The sequence below is a fragment of the Leptinotarsa decemlineata genome, unplaced genomic scaffold, assembly GCF_025532065.1.
Source record: "Leptinotarsa decemlineata unplaced genomic scaffold, Ldec_3_MD MMD2_tig00026328_RagTag_RagTag, whole genome shotgun sequence".
NCBI lineage: Eukaryota > Metazoa > Arthropoda > Insecta > Coleoptera > Chrysomelidae > Leptinotarsa > Leptinotarsa decemlineata.
This window is the reverse complement of record NW_027412688.1, coordinates 21,839,292-21,857,514: the sequence shown is the minus strand read 5'-3', so window position 1 is coordinate 21,857,514 and position 18,223 is coordinate 21,839,292. Positions and strand designations below refer to the sequence as shown.

The following is an 18,223-nucleotide window of genomic DNA, read 5'->3' as shown; positions in this document are numbered from 1 at the left end:
ACCTTCAAGATCAACCTTGAGCTATGTGTATGCTATATAACTTCGAACATGAAATTTGAACTTGAGAATTCAAGCTATTCCTAATATGTGACCTTGAGGTTCAACCTTGGAGAGCATCTTACAACCTTGATATATATGCATGTCATATAACCTTGAACATGTAGTGGTGGGGGGAATACTTTTAACGGGAGTGCGATGTGAATGTTTCACTCAGTTCGCATTCTCCTCCTAATCTTGTGGTTCATATAATTTCATACAAAATGTATATGTGCAACGAATGTGGGAAAAATTTCACACGCAGTGACAACCTGCGTCGTCATCAGCGCGATTCATGTACGTTGATGAGTTATGGAGGACCATCAACTGAGAATGATGGAGAAGCATCAACTCCGAAGAGGATGAGGTTAAACCCCCCAGCACCTCCGGTAATGCAGACATGCCAGTGCTGCAATTTGACAATTTCAAGTGATCAGATGAATGTACATCGTAGAACTTTGCACCATAGAACGAATGCATGTGTGCATTATGGGGAAGGTGTTAAAATTGTAGGCACAGCGTTCAAGTGTAGAATTGTGAGCTATAGGGTGGATAGTCAAAATCACCATATGGATTACAACACATTCTTCAATGAATTGAAGCAGAAAGTGTTGAAACTACTGGAAGAAGTGTTGGTCATTCATAAAATTGTGAAAGTGAATATGGAGGTGTTTGGGCGCTACAATCTACAAACTAAAGAGTACTGTGATGTTAAAGCATTCAATAGTTCCAATCAAGTTATTGATCAATCGAATGATTTGAATGTGGTATATAACAATTTTGCTGATAGTTTGACTGCCCAAGCGATGGAATTTCAACATCGAGATTCAGGTATGTGATCTATTCTAAACATCATCAATTGAGTGTGTCGAAAAATAATCTCTGTTTTCAGGTTGGACAATTGAGAAAATTTTGTATTTGGAGGTGAATGTTAATAAGTTTAGCCCCCTTGGTGGATCTTCTTACATCAAACTTCCCAAATTCATCGAGTCCAAGAAAAGTGTGGTGAATGTTGTGAATCAGGACCATTACTGCTTTGCATGGGCTGTGACTTCAGCTTTATATCCTGCCAGTGCGAGAGTGTGTGAACTTTCGTCATACCCGCACTTTTCAACCGTATTGAATGTAGCAGGTATGGAATTTCCAGTTAAGTTGAAAGATATCCCTAAATTTGAGGTTATGAATAATTGCTCTATCAATGTTTATGGGTTGGAGAACACTTTCAAAAATGGCAAAATCGAATATGAAGTTGTAGGCCCATTACATTATTCAAAATCTAGGCTTAACAGTCACGTGAATCTATTGAATATCACAGACGAATCTGGTAATAGTCATTATTGTTGGATAAAGGATTTATCGAGACTAGTATCATCCCAAATATCTGCACACCACCACAAAAAATATTTTTGTGATGGTTGTTTATTGTACTTTAGCGATGAGCGGGCTTTATTGCGACACCAGTTAAATGATTGTAATCACATATCAACAACAACACCGAACACTAATTTAAGAATTGACAAATTTGGTAAATGTGTACCTGAAAATATTTTGAAATTTGAAAATTTCGAAAAACAATTGAAAGTTCCATTCGTTGTGTATGCTGATTTTGAATCTATTTTGAAACCAGTGCACACAAATGAACCAAATCCTGCACACTCTTTCACAAATAAAACTTATCTTCATGAACCATATGCTTTCTCATATATCATAAAGTGTTCTTTCGATGATTCAATCTCCAAATTTGTATTATACAGAGGTGCTGATGCAGCTAAAGTATTTGTTTCAAACTTGGAGGCTGACGTAACCAATATTTATCACAAATATTTGAAAAATGTGGTTCCGATGAGTCCTTTGACTGCTGAGGAAGAGCATGACTTCAATATTGCCACCACATGTGGGATATGTGGAAATAAATTTGAAGAGGGTGATATTAAAGTACGTGATCATTGCCATCTAACGGGGAAAAAAAGAAATGGAGCTACTCATTCCATTTGTAATCTCAATTTCAAATTGCCCGAATTCATTCCAATCATTTTCCATAATCTCAGCGGGTATGACTGCCACTTATTCATAAAGGAGTTATGTACCGATAAAAATAAAGTTGATGTCATCGCTCAAACTAAAGAGAAATATGTTTCTTTCACGAAACATCTATTCATGGAAAATACATTGTATCGAAATGGTCAAATAAAAAAAAAATATTTGAAATTGAGATTTGTGGACAGCTTCAAATTTTTGGCTGCATCTCTACAAGAGTTGGGTGATAATTTGGATGAAAAACATTTTGTTGAAACTAAAAAATATTTTCCAGAAAATGATAAATTTCAGCTAATGAGGCAGAAAGGTGTTTTTCCTTATAACTTTATCGATTGTTTGGATAAATTGAATTATTCAAGTATACCATCGAAGTTGGACTTTTATGATAAACTGAATGAGAAGCATATTTCTGATGAGGATTATGATAGAGTGAAACAGGTATGGGGCATGTTCAATTGTCGGGATTTAGGTGAATATTCTGACATTTACTTGAAATCTGATGTTCTGTTGTTGTGTGATATTTTTGAAAATTTCAGAAATATGAGTTTGGGTACATACAAATTGGATCCTGCTCATTATTTCACATCTCCAGGTCTATCTTGGGATGCTATGTTGAAGTTTACAGGGGTCGAGTTAGAATTACTAACTGATATCGATATGGTGCATTTTTTCCAAAATGGTATACGCGGCGGTGTTAGCCAATGTTCGGAAAGGAAGCATATTGCAAATAATCAATTTCTTCCGAATTATAATCCCAACGAACCTTCATCCTTCATAATGTATTTGGATGCAACCAATCTATATGGCCATAGTATGTGTCAATCACTACCTGTTGACGGATTCACTTGGTTGACCGCCGATGAAATAAGTCAGCTAGATATCAATAGCATCCCAGATGATGGCTGTCAAGGATACATTCTTGAAGTAGATGTGCACTATCCTATAGAATTGCACGATTTACATTCAGATTTGCCATTTTTGGTGGAGAGCATTATACCACCTGGTTCAAAGTCTAAAATACCCAAACTCATACCGAATTTGAATGATAAAAAAAAATATATTGTTCACTATAGAAATTTGAAACAGGCGGTTCGTAATGGTTTGATGGTGATGAGAACTCATAGAATTCTCAGATTCAATCAATCACCATGGTTGAAGAAATATATTGATTTGAATACAACCCTAAGAAATAATGCCAAGAATAAGTTTGAGAAGAACTATTTCAAACTAAACGTGAATTCCATATATGGTAAAACAATGGAGAATGTTAATAATAGAAGAGACATTCGCATTGTTACACATTGGGAATCTATAAGAAGAGGTATGGGTGCCAACGCTCTTATAGCTCGTCCCAATTTCAAAACATTATCTATATTTTCGGAAGACTTTGTCGCCATTCATATGGGTAGAGTTAAGGTTTGCTACAATAAACCATTATATCTGGGATTTTGCATATTGGATATGTCGAAAACTGTTATCTACGACTTTTTCTATGACGTCATCAAAAAGCATTACGGATCTCAAGCTTCTCTTCTATATACCGATACGGATTCTTTGATATTGAAAATAATGACTGATAATTTCTATGATTTCATGAGTGAGAACATTGATAAATTTGACACTTCCAACTATGTGATGAATAATAAATTCAATGTGCCAGTAACGAAATCGATACTTGGAAAGATGAAGGATGAACTCCCGAGTGATCCCATCATTAGTTTCCACGGCACAGGTGCCAAAGCTTATCACGTTCAAAGTGTATCAGATGAAATAAAGAAGGCAAAAGGTATCAAAAAATCCGTTATAAGAAATCAAATATCAGTTGATGATTACATAAAGATTGTTGAAACAGGTGGTACAATATTGCGAAAGATGAATATATTTCGAAGTGATTTACATGAAGTATATACATTGATGTGCAATAAAGTTGCTCTATCACATAAGGATGATAAAAGGTTCATAATACCTAATACCACCAAGACATTACCTTGGGGACATAACGACATTGAGTTTTATCAAACATCCCCCAATCAGAATTTCAGAATTTTTTTGGAAGTGTTGAAAGATGAAAGCAATGTCGGCAATGGAAAATTAGATCTACTCATTAAATTATTGGAAGAGCAATTGACTAATTGAATATTAAAAATATATATACCTATTTTTTTAATGTTCAACAATAATTGGAAAATTCATACCAATTGAATATAGTTAATGAATGTTATCGTTCTCTCCCACTTCACCCCCACCACAACCCCCACACAGTGCACAACTGATGGTGGGGCTGTAGAGAGGGAAGTGGGTGGAGCTTATTCTTTTAAAATGCGAGAGGAGGCCAGAGTAAATCATTCGCTTGCAGTAGTCCTTCGAGTGAACTTACCTCCAGTGCCCAGTCGAGCCAACCTGCTTCCAGTGGAAATTTTTTCGATTCAATGTAAGTTCATAATTTCAATAACTATATATATATATTGTATTGACTTATATTTTATTTTTTTCAGAAGCATGTCTTTCTTACGAGCTGCCCTGATGGATGGAACCATTCGTACTGAAGCCCAAGAGAGGGAGATCATGCGCAGGAAGGGGTTAATGGCTGGAACCCCGCTATCTGAAGCCCAGCTAGATGAAGCCATGCGCAGGAGGGTGGTTGTCCATCAGGACGTGGTGATCCAGCCACCTAGGACCCAGATGGCAACGATGGCTCCGACGACGACGACTTCCAATGTCAAGTCCCTCTTTCGTGATTTCAACCCAGACCAGGAAGCGGAATCAATGATGGACCTATCCATCGAGGCGGTACCGTCGTCTCAGAGTTTGGAAGGGTTGTTGGAGACGTTGAATCCAAACTTGGAGGAACCACTGCCAGATCTTCTAGATCTATCGGATGTGGAAGATGTGATGTTGGCACAGCTACCTGGTGTGTTATCCCAGATCGACTCCGAGGATGAGTTTGAAAACCCGAAGAAGCGGATACGGGCCAACAACAAGGTGGTGAAGTCTGAAGAGCGGAGTTCCAAGAAGACGAAACCACCATCCGCGAAGTCGAAGTCGAAGCCATCAATCCGGAGGAAGGGCGATAAACTGAGCGTCTTCAGAAAAAGGTGTGAAAGAAACACGGCCATTAGAGCTTGGCCGGAAGCAACCCGTTCTTCGGAAATATCTAAAGCTGGACCATCCTCCCTTGTAGCACCCGTTCACCAGGTGCAAGTGGTTGTAGATGTCCATCGGGAAGCTAGCCCGTCTCCTTTACATCAGGATGGGAGATCAACCTCACCAGCCCTCCCTGAGGAAAACATTCCTTCGCCCACACGAGAGGTCGCTGCGGAAGTTCCTCTGTCACAGAGCACATGTGAGGACCAGAAAGTTGTTAATTCTTTCTCATACATGCGATCTGTGATGGATGAATTGAGCAAGAAGCGACAGCGTCGAGGTGAGTGCGATTCCCGCCGCCGAGCCATGAGTGCAAAAATTGAAGGCATTCAGGCTCAGAAGCGGGAATTAGATAAGCAGCTGTCTCGCATTGAAGCGGATCTTCGCAAAGAAGATCAACTTGAAGGCGAGCTAGTGGCTTACATTGAGAAGTACGAGCCTCGGGTGCGGCGATGGAAGGACATGATTGCCGGCTTACCGATGGATTTGTAAATATATGTATATATGTAGTGCATGTTAATTTTAAGATATATTTAAGTTGTTTATAAAATATTTTTTGCATGTTAATTTTAAGGTTGTAATTTTTTTCATGATGAAATTAAATAAAAAATAAACAAGGAATTGAAAGGAGTGCATATACTTTGGTTGTTGCACACAGAATACTGCGAGGTTGGGGCAGTATTTATTCCTTTAATCTAGTCATGTTCTAGCCATATTTAGCATGTAGAAATTAACCATAGAAATAGTACAATCTATGTTAGTAATTATTTGCAATATGAGTTAGTGCAAAATAAGATCTAGGAGAAATAAACTTTGTATGGTAAAACTAATGAGTTTGATTAATAATAAAGAAGCTAAAAACCTTGCCCCATCCCTCAGCATCATTCAATTCGAATGTGACGTTTCCATATATAAATAATGAAAGAAATTATTCATTAGAGTAGTTCAACAAATAGACGTTACATCATTAGTCATTAGCTCACACAAGTTGCGACTTCTGATGGTTGTCGTTTATAAGGGTGTGGCAGCTAGCTAATGAAAAAAAACAGGAAAGAATAGATGAATAATGGAAGTAACTATCATTTAGTGTGTTCGAATAAGTAGATGTGAATATGAATGATTGCATACAGTTGGTTAGGTTAGGTCAGTTTAGGTGAAATTTTTCTCCTGAGCGGATTGCAAAAAGAACCAATTGATGATGATCCATAGAGAAAATAGTGTATTTTATTTCATATATATGTGATGTTTTACTTAATATATACATGTGATGTACGATATCTGGGAATAAACTACATATTCTCAACTCCTAAGGTATTGTTAACTGTGCGGTTGACCCGCAGGGTCAAAAAATTTTTCGACCCGCGAATTAAATTAATTCGCGGCCGCGAATTAAAATTATCCGCGGATAAAGTCGCGGATCCGCGGCCGCGGCCGCGGATCCGCGGATAATCCGCCGATAAAACCGCGGGTCCGCGGCCAAGGCCGCGGACCCGCGGTTTTATCGGCGGGCTATCCGCGGATCCGTGGCCGTGACCGCAAATTCGCGAATCCGCAGAATAATTTCAACGGCGATCGCGAATTAATTCAATTGGCGGGTCGAAAAATTTTCTAAGCGGAGCGGAGCGAAGCGGAGCGAAGCGGAGCGAAGCTGACCACATCTGTTTTTCATTTTCATCCCTCATATTATGATTCATTTAACAAATACTTCTACTCCCTCCATCACCCCCTCCATCACCCCCTCCACTCTCCCTCCTTCTACAAATCATATATAAAAGGTTGCATTCTCAATAACTCATAGACTTGTTCACTCATCATGAATCGAGTAACTCCAATTGTGCAGGAAGCTGATTCCTCAAGTGAGCCTCATGTCGATTCTCCCGAGAGTTCGTCCTATGGAGATATCCAAGTGCAAGATATCACTTCAACGTGTCCGGACGACTTCGATGGGTATTCAGATACCACCATTGATTTGAATGAGGAACGACGTTATTTCGAATATGAAGCTGATGAGTATGGCCAATTTGATGACCCAATGGATCCAGATGCCGACTTTGGGGTGATGAACGAGTTTTTTCTGATAGTTCGGGAAGAATCACCCAGCCCCGACATTATGGAGCCGTATTTGGATGATCAAGTCGGAGAACAAAATCAATTCGATGACCCCCTCGAGATACCCGACTCTCCGGATCCTGACATAATCATTATAGATGACGATTAAAATGGTTGGGTTAGGTTAGTTTTCTCGGAGTGCACATAATCTGGTTGGTGCACACGGAATACTGCGTGGTTTGGGGCAGTGTTCAACCTAACCCAATATTTTTTTTAAAGCTAATTACCCATATGTATCACTCATATCTGATAGAAAAAAAATAGAGAAGTCCAATACATTCAACGAATCATTGGAAGATATATTCAAAATCAACTAGTAACAGTTTGGATATCTAACCATACACTTCAGTTCATCCACTATTTGTGTCAATAATTTTTTTTTGAGAAGGATTTGTTTTTTTTCCATCAAAAGGTTTAGTGTTAAACAAAAAAAAACAACAACAATAAAAAATATATAATATTTATTAAAACAAATCATTGTGAGGGTACATGGTTACAAATTATGCAAACATCCAATCGACGAAAGTTCGTCAGTGGCCTGTCACAAGCTTCGCAAAAAGTTTGCGTCATCCCCATCATCGAAATAGTGTAATGGATATCAATATGTTGATACTCACCCCCATTATTATTTCGATGGGAATAAAACCTAAAACAGCACCAACATAACATGTAGATGGTATCATCAATGGTTCGTATACGAACATGAGAGTCCGTTACACAATATAAATCTAAATTATTTTCCACCGTATCACTGACATTCAACCAACGACTTCCTATAATGATGTTCCCATTGTCAGTCGCCGGGTCATCGTCGATACCCTCATCTACCATGGCTACACCGTCTTCTTCTACATCGATACCCTCATCTACCATGGCTACACCGTCTTCTTCTACGTCGATGTCATCTACGATGTCGATTATGTAATCCCCTCCTTCGACGATATCATCCTCTTCTTCAATAACGTCGATGGGAAGTTCATCCTCTTCATCAATAATGTCGTTGGGGGGAAGTTCATCATCTTCATCAGAAAACCGATTATTTTCGTCTTCGAGAGACAATCTCATCAAAACTTCATTGATTTTTTTAGCGTTCATTTTTTTTTTATTTTTCGATAAGTTTCGTCAAAGGTACTACTAGCACTAGTGAATAGTAATTGGAGTTTAGAGTTGCGAGTCGATTTTTATATGTTTTTTTTCTTGTAGAGGTGGTAACCCCACCACTACACCACCCCTCCTCTTTTCACTCTATGTGTTTATAATAGGAAGAGAAGTTCATGAGAGTACATTTGAATTCATCAGTTGAATATTTCGACATCCAATAGTGAATACTAATATGCCTTTTCCAAAAGAGTGGGATTCAAAACCGAAAGTACGCGGTCATCCAATCAAAGTCAATCAAGTTATAATGTGTAGTAATTGTCAAGGTTATTGGCTTGAAGCATATATTAATCCATGTACCGGTCTGTGTCGTAGATGTGTATTGAAAAATCCAACCCAAGTTCCGAGTCCAATTAAAGTTTCGAAGGCGACAAATAATTCAACTCTAGAAGTATGCCCCCACCATCAGTGCTGCAAATGTTCCATAGGAATCGTGTGTGACAATATGGGAATTTATAGAAATATTTGTGTGAACTGTGCAGCAAATTGTGAGTTACTACTTCAACGTTGTCTACGTTGTGATAACTATAAAGTAGATTGTTGGAACAATTTATGTACCGTATGCAGAAGTGGATTGATATTATGTGAAAATGTTGGTGATTTCTATCCCGATGAGAACATTCACTTCCGGGATTGTTGGTGTTTGAACAGTGAAGATCAGGTGAAAAGACGAGAAATATATGGTAACGCTATTCGGACATATATTCCATTGGTTACAGTGCCACCCATCACAGCTAATGTCAATATTCAATACATGTGAAATTATATGTTGAATAAATAAATTGCTTTAATATTCAATAATAAAAATTCAATTTCATCATATTGTCTTTATTTTTCCATTTACTACAATAATATTTCAATTAAACTAATGAACTTTCATCGATCCAAGAGTTATGATCTCCAGAGAATCCCAACCACTTCACAAATAGGCGACGTCCTTTCCTTTTCAAAACTCGCTCAACCAAATATGTATTGGGATCTCTCGCTTTATTCAATTCCATTTTATAAAAGCAACCTTTTATCGGATCTCCATTCACATCTTCTAGCTCATAAGTTATAGGCTCTGTACTATTAATTTTCACAACTTTAAAAAGTTCAGTAGTGAAATTTGCTGTATAACCTTTGGCGAATGCATTTTTAAACTTACTGATTCGCACCATATCTCCAATTTTGAATTCTTTTTTTTCACGTTTTCCATGCTGCTTCTTTGATCTTGCATAAACTGTCATTTTTGTGGATGGTTTTACGTCTACGGGCTTCATACCAATGGTACGATGAACTTTGTTGTTATATTGACTGGTAATTTTAGGAAGAATATTCAACCAACTGTAATGGCCTTGAAGTGAAAATTGCCTATAAAGCCAACTTTTCAACGTCCTGATGACTCTTTCCGCAATTGCAGCCTTTTTTGTGCTGAATGTTGAGTAATGATTAATACGGTGCTCTCTCATTAGCGATGAAAATTTTGAATTATAAAACTCGGTACCGTGATCAGATTGTAAGTTCCTTGGGACATGCTTCGCATCTTTCAACACACTCGCCATAGCTGCAGTAACTGAATCAGCTGTTTTATTTCTCAGTGGTCTTGACCATACATACTTTGAATAACAGTTGATAACTATGAGGATGTACCTATAACCATTATTTTCTTTAGCATATGGTTGCATTTCCATCAGATCCATCTGCCACAAGTCATAAAATCCCTTTATTAGTGTCTTTCGACGGGGAAAATTTCGACGCGCCGGCTTATGTATTTCCTTCACAACCTGCCATTTTGCATCACTCATATTACTGCTATATGACTTCTTCGAAGTGATGAAGTCGAGAATTCAGTTCGCTACTGTTCACGTGCAGGTTTAACAACTGACTGTTCAACTTCAATAACTCGCTCAGTAAAAGTATCAACCAACTCGGTTACAACACCAATTCGCTTTTCCATATTAGTCAATCGATCAGCTAATGCTGAAGTGATGAGTGCATTTTTGTCAATGATGATTCGCAGTTCGGTATTTTTTGAATCAATGTTTTTTTTGACGTATCGTAGCGCTGGCGCAATGAATTCTTCGAAATAGTTCAGGGTTGATTCCTTGGTTTCTTTAATATGATTATCAACGTATCTTTTAGTTACAGAGTCTTCACCGTCTACAGGTTCACCAATATTCTGCAATCGCTTATTCTGAATGTCATAATCACCATGTGGTGTAAGAATGAATCCAACACCCGATCTTCCAACAAGTGGTTTACCAACACCACCCCTTCTACGACCAAATTTATCAATTGTGGTATGCATAGTTAGATCATCTGTGAGTAACTGAGTCAGCTTCATACATTGTGTTCATTATATTACGCTCAATAGACTAATCCTTCTTCACGTAATTCCTCAATTATGGCCAATATTTCATTATCGTGCCCGGTATGTCCAGCCATTCGTGAACTCCAAAGCAATTGAAGGCGATCAACCAATTCTTCGAGTTTATTCCAATAAACATAATCTATATGCTTATTTCTGATATATTTTTTTTGAGTGGGTATTTTGATTATACCGGTACCTTCTCTACTGGGATTCTGCAGTGGGTTTCCATTAGATAATAGTGGTACGATTATTTCTCGATATTTCTTCCAATTATTTGATAGTAGACCCTGTTTTCTTTCATTGTATTTATATGCTGCCTTCGTTAATTTGAGTATATCACCATAAGTGGTCATATCGGAAGAGGGGATATTTCCCGATGGTACTTTCATGAATATCAATTTATATAGTTTTGGGGTACCCTGATAAGTGGCAATAGTTTTACCATTTTTCTTGAACACAATTTTCTCATCGATGAACTCCACATCAGCTACACCCATTTGTAAATTTCCCGTTTCAGTGTTCATGTGTACTCCAAAGACGGTATCGTATGAGGGATTTCCTGATATTAACTTTTGTATGTGCTTTTGTACCTCATCACCATTATCAAGCACATTAGATGATTCTAAATCTGAAGTTGTCGATGAAGAAGCTTGAAGATCCTTCGAAAAAGCCTCTTCAAATTTCGTTTTTAGCTCACTTTTAATTATATTTTTGGCGGTGAGTGGTGTAGCACTCTTTGTTGTCTGCATCACCTGATTTATTTGAGATGCTCCTCCAGTATTGGCAGATATTGCTTTCAAAGGTGTTATTATTGGCTCATAGATTCTTTCGAGTGCTGATTGATCACCTAAGCGACTATTCTTGATATAATTGAATTTCTTCCGAACGGCATCTGTTGCTTCAATTAACTTTCTTTTCAAACACATTTCATCATCATTTTTTCCCTCCATAATGTATTCACTTCAAGAATGTGTACAATGAAGCGTCGTCCACACTATCTAGCACTCGAATGATTCAATTGTTTCAAGAACGTCAAGGATATATGAAAGCATCAAATCCTTTTCGATAACGTCCATCTTGCACTTCTCGATCCTTATCAATTACTAAAAATCCATATTTATCCACCCAACATCTCGCACACATATCTTTAAATTGCTTGTATGTCACATCTGGTGACACGTGGTCAGAAAAAATATGATTGAGATTCATATCATCTTGTTTGAACAGCACAATAAAATTTGCATTATCTCGAATCAATTGTTTCGGGACTCGTGAATATGTTTGGGCTAGATAGAAGCAATCCACATTTTTATGACGACCCATACTGAAATATGATCGTATAACATCCTGTTTCTCACACATCACATCATCGAAAATGAATATTGAATCGGTTCTGGCATCTGAAGGCTCTACTATTTCAGCTGCATTATTGGTGAAAGTGTAAAATCCCAACCCTTCAATTGGAGCTAATACTTCACGTAAATACTCATATTTGGGTTGATAAAGGGACTTTGAATAAAGATAAACATTTGCAAATCGTAATCCTAGAGGGTGAGTCAGTAGAGAAATCATAACATTTGTCTTGCCGCAATTGGAAGGTCCGATAATCAGACCGCGAATGGATAGTGGAAGTAAGGATCCATGACGCTGTTTCACACCGCTTTCCGATCCACCACCCACTTTTTCATCGAAATTATCGATGGAAAATTGGAGCTTCTGCTTCAGTATGCGCATTGTATGACAGTTGGAGACTATATAAGCAGGTCTCCATATCGATTCCTTCATTTAAATGGGGGTTATGAGCCGATGTAGATCTCCTGAGTGGCATTCAAATAAAGCTGGTAGGGGATTGGTCAATTCCCTCATCAATAATCTACCTTTCGAATTACACTTACCTGGCTATCAGTATTGCGGCCCTGGCACCAAATTGCAGAAAAGATTGGCGAGAGGTGATCCGGGTGTCAATCAACTGGATTCTGAATGTCGAAAACACGATATTGCATATTCACAAAATCCTAACAATCTTTCAGCTAGACACAGAGCAGATCAGGAGCTTGCAGAAAGTGCTTGGAATCGATTCAAGGCAAAAGACGCATCTATTGGAGAGAAAGGAGCCGCTTGGCTGATTACGAATATAATGAAGGGGAAACGGCGATTTGGTATGGGTTGCGAGTCACCATCCAAACAGTCACGGATACAGAAAAAAAAAGGTCCTACCAAGAAAAAAAAATCAAAAAAACTATTGAAAGACTCTAAGGTGATAGCTTTTGGTTCTGGAATCGTTAAGAAAGTGCGTGATGTTCTACACAAAGCGGGCGGAAGTGAATTTGTTGTCAAAAATTCTAAAAGAGCAGCTGAAATTGCACTGAAAGCAGCACGCAAATATACGCGGGCTGCGGGTGGGAAAAAGAAAATTCGCACACCGCGAATCATACCAATTCCTAAAATTGGTGGAATACTACCACTCATTCCAATTTTTGCTGGTTTATCGGCGCTAGGTAGTTTAGCCGGTGCTACAGCTGGCATAACAAAAGCAGTACAAGCAGCGAAAGCGAGTAGGGAGCAATTGAGTGAGGCAAATCGACATAATAAAAACATGGAGGCAATCGCTCTAGGTAAACGAGGAAGCGGTATCTACTTGAAGCCTTACCGTAAAGGATTAGGGGTCTATTTGAAACCTCAAATTTCAAAAAACTCATAGATTTGCTACCTCAAAGAGCTCTCTCCAACATCGACCTCAACTATCATGCTGAGAAAATGATGATTCCATATTTTCGGGGGGTATATATGCGTGACGATTTGCCAAAATCGGGACCACTCCGATATGAATCTGCCATAGTAAATTTGGATAGTCGACATGGTCAAGGGACACATTGGGTAGCATACAGAAAATGTGACACTTCAGTGAAATATTTTGATAGTTTCGGTGATTTACCCCCTCCAAAAGAATTGATTCACTATTTTTATAGGGGTTCAAATCCTATCAATATTATCACATATAACTATGAGCGTAAACAACAATTCAACACAGTATGGTGTGGTCATTTGTGTTTGGAATTTCTACAGAGCAAGACATGGAGATAACACCAGCACAGGATAGGGAAAGTATCAAGAGGATGAGTCATTCATTGATCGCATATTCCAGAGTACGCACTTTACGAAAAATGAGTAAAGAACAACTCGCTGATATGCCGAAAGAGGTGTTGATTGGGTGTGCATCGCATGAAATTGCATCTGTATGGGATAAGTTACCACAAAATCTACAAAATGATATTGATGTCTTGAAGTATCAGTACTGCGAAGACCATCAGAATAATTCCAGCGGTAGCAGCAATAATTCTGATGTGAATGATGGACCACCTACAAGAAAAATTTTCTGTTGTTATTGTAAAGTGAATGATGTGAATGTAGTCACACATAATGGGATGGATCATCTGGACAGACCACCTAAAAAACGACGATTACTCCACAATTTCTGCTGTCAGCAATAAAAAGACATGAGTCAATGAAAATTCATCAGTCATGTCACGCACGTTTTCATTGTCGGGGCACTCTAGCGAGTTGAGCGCCAACTTCTACCCACCCATCGAATTGGATAGTGGCGCTAATTATGGTCTGGGCTTACACGGTTTCTATTCCTACAACTCCATATTCAATGTGGATGTGAAAAATAATGTTATCGCCTATTCTAAAGAAGCTAACTCACCTCCTATCATTATAAAAATTCCACCTGGAGCATATGAAATTGATGAAATCAATAAGGTGATTCAAAAATTCATCAAATCCAAAGAAATGCAATTGGAGAATGGAGCTGAGGAGAATATCGATGGAGTATTTCTCCTACACGCAAACAACAACACTCTGAAATGTGAAATGAGGTCGAAATATTACATCCATCTCAAACATGAAAACACTATTGCCGAACTTTTAGGGTTCGAAGCCGATGTGTTTGGCATCGATGAAACTCATGAATCAACATTGCCCGTAAATATCAATAAGGTGAGAATTATTCGTGTGGATTGTAATGTCACAGCTGGAGCATATTCAAATGGTGATGAAATCCATAGCATCTTTGAATTTGATATTGATGTAGAGCCCGGTTACAAACTCACCAAGGAACCGCAAAATATTATTTATATGCCAATACAGCCTGGCGGTCGTAAGTACCTCGACAATATCACTTTACGCATATTGGATGATAATGGTAATCTAATCAATTTCAATGGTGAAAAAATAATAGTTAAATTGGAATTGATTAGGCTATAACGATCATCATTTCTCATATGTTGATTCACAACATCGACGACCGTCATAAGTGTATCACAAAAATGAGTGGAGCAAGCATCGACAAGTTTGGTCGCAGAAGTAAGGCAGTTTCAAATAATGTTTTGCGAGGAAAACCTGGAGTTGGTTTTAAATTGACTTCCGATGGAAACTTTGATATGGAAAATAAACGATTGAAAAATATAGCCGAGCCTAAAGAGAGTACGGATTGTGTTAATCGGGAATATGTTGGTTTTTACATCTCGAAGATCAGAGGAGAATTAGATTCTGATATTGATGAAATCAATTTGAGATTAGATGGAGTAGAAAAATATTCCGCATCAGTCAGGGAAGATCTCATTACGCTTGGGCTGAAATTAGTGGAAATTGTAAAAAAATGTGAATATATGGAAAAGGATATCAAATCGATGCAATCTGATATAATAAAACAACCCTCGATAAGCATTCAAACAATTGAGCAAAAAAGATGGTGAGCGATGATAATCTGTGAAAAAATCAGTATAAAGCAGGAGTTGACTAAATTTTAACTCATTATTTATCATTTCCTAACGCTGAGCAGATGTCAATAATTGATAAAGCTATAGATTTCACCATAATTGTTTCTAAAAAATGGGGTTGTGCTTCAATATCCAGCGATTGCAGCAGCGGCAGCAGTTGAATCAGCGTAATGCATTTGGTGGAGACTATAATCATGTACATTTAAAGAAGAAAAAATCTAAAAGTCGATTCATTCCACGTATGCCCGCCGAACGATCAAGATATAGGCTGAGCGCTAGTAGTTTAAACTTCCTCAAATCTATTGGCTTGAAGGTGCGATATAAAAAATAGTAATAACATGGCGACCATTACCACAAGCGATAAACTGGAGGTGTTCGAAGAGCCCCTGTTCGACCATTCCCTCATTAGCCTTCATGAGCATACATATAAGCCGTATGGTTCACCATATTACAAAAATTCAGATGAAATAAGAATTCCAATCAATTTTCAAGATCTTATACTCGATATTGCAGATAGTTACATATATATCGAGGGGAAGTTCACACCATCTGATGCCACGAAGCAGTGCTACCTATCTAATAACGCCCTCGCCTTCCTCTTCGACGAAATTCGCTATGAAATGGGTGGAGAGCAAGTGGCCGTTGTTCGAAAACCCGGCATAACTACCACAATGAAAACGATGATATCATTTGGACAAACACATGCAAATTCGCTACTACCGATAGGATGGGGTCTTGATGTGAATAAACAAGATATATTGGATTCTGTCAGCAATGTATTCAGCGGTAAATTACCCTTGAAGTATCTCATGGGTTTTGCTGAAGATTACAATAAGGGGATACTGAATGTAAAACAGGAGCTCATTTTGATTATAGCACGATCATTCAAAAATTCATTTATTGGGGAAGTCGATGCAGATTTGGAAATCAATAAAATAGAATGGAGAATCAGACACATTGTGCCGGAAGATCGACAGAAACTGAAGTTATTGAATCGCATCAATAAAAATGGTAATAATGCTAACGTGAAGGTGGCTTATCGTATGTGGGACCTTTATGAATTACCCACACTTCGTGACACATCCTCAGATATATGGGCCGTGAAGACGACCAACAGTCTTGAAAGACCTCGATACATCATCATCGGCTTTCAAAACACCGACCATTCCGAAAATATATCAAAAGATGTAACGAAATTCATACATGTGAATATTAATAATATTCGACTATCTCTGAACTCTGAAGTATACCCATATGAGCGTTGGAATCTGGATTTCGACAAGAAGTTAGACTCATCAGCCTATTATGCATATGAAAACTTCCAACGCAGCTACTATGATAAAGCTATGAGTGAACCGATGATGGATATTGGCAGCTTTCGCAACAACCCACTATTCATCATCGACTGCTCCCATCAACCTGAAGCTATGAAGTCATCCACTGTCGACATCAAAATTGAATTCGAAACACGCAAGGTGAAGTTTCCAGCGAACACCAAAGTATATGCACTAATTCTCCACGATGCTGTTTTATCTTATAATGCTCTTAATGGTTCTGTTCAGACTGGATTGTAATAAGATTGACATGTAATTCACCATGAAATATTCGATATTAAAACACTCAATAATTATTTCCTGCCTTTTATTCATCAAACAATTATATATAGATGGATATAAATTGAAACATAATTTGATTATCACATATACAACACATTTAAAATATTCTAAACACCATCATGTAAGGATTCTTCCAGTTGTGGGTTGGGACTCCGTGGTTCCAATTGATATTTCTCTATGATATTCTGCGGTAGGTAGGTGCATATATCATAAAGGAATTGTTTTAAGTCTGCTTCAATTATCAGCTCACAGAACTCGTCCAAATTTCTGCTTCCATACGAATATTTATGACACAATGCCACACCGAGTTCATACTTCTCACTAAGCTCCAGAAGTTTTCGCACCTCCTCAGCATCATAACATACACTCAAATCATAATTTGATGAATGTAGAGCGTCAAAACTTAGATCAGCCAATTCCCAAGCCATTTTTCTTATGGCAGAATCCAAATCCACTGCTTCTGGCCACTCTTGCGCTGAATATTGCATCCACATATTTATAGGATGGAGAGCTCTGAAAATACAACAATTGCATTCATTAGTTTGGTAATTATATTGTGAAAAAATTAAAATACTCACGTGAAATTCGACTATGTCTATGAAATGAGCAAGTTGATACATATTTTATATTATTCTACCATATTTTCACTATTTACAAAAAAAAAGATTGTAGTTATACTCTCAAAACTTTCAATCCAAAACATTGAATTTCATCAATGATCGGGTTTTAGCACCAGGATAGTCCTGTGAACTTTGACCCATATAAGTAAGTGTGAATTTGGCTTTGGATGAATTCACTTCACGAATGAAGTCTTCTGTGAATTGCTCTGTGACACGTTTTGGAAGCCATGCTTTAAAAGGAGTATTACTTTCCTCATCCAATAGAACTACTTGAATGGATTTACCATATCGTGTGGAATACATTGACATTTTTTCTATTTTATATTCTCTATCAATAACCAGGGCGGTTATAGGTTTTTGCTCTAAAGC

General features: G+C 37.9%; 3 protein-coding genes across 6 annotated transcripts in view; 2 read left to right on the top strand and 1 right to left on the bottom strand.

Annotated features, from left to right (window-relative positions):
• The window catches only part of Fur2 (furin-like protease 2), a 1,328,139-nt gene that overhangs the window by 419,797 nt on the left and 890,119 nt on the right, over positions 1-18,223 (bottom strand). The gene's annotated exons all lie outside the window — the stretch shown is intronic.
• On the top strand, positions 261-4,348 carry LOC141485648 (uncharacterized). Its single transcript, XM_074182754.1, has 2 exons — positions 261-867; positions 929-4,348. Exons 1-2 carry the CDS (start codon positions 261-263, stop codon positions 4,207-4,209), a joined length of 3,888 nt encoding a protein of 1,295 aa, XP_074038855.1. The 3' UTR covers positions 4,210-4,348.
• Positions 4,358-5,916, top strand: LOC141485649 (uncharacterized). Its single transcript, XM_074182755.1, has 2 exons — positions 4,358-4,504; positions 4,569-5,916. The coding sequence occupies exon 2, from the start codon at positions 4,573-4,575 to the stop codon at positions 5,707-5,709; it is 1,137 nt and encodes a 378-aa protein (XP_074038856.1). The 5' UTR covers positions 4,358-4,504; positions 4,569-4,572; the 3' UTR covers positions 5,710-5,916.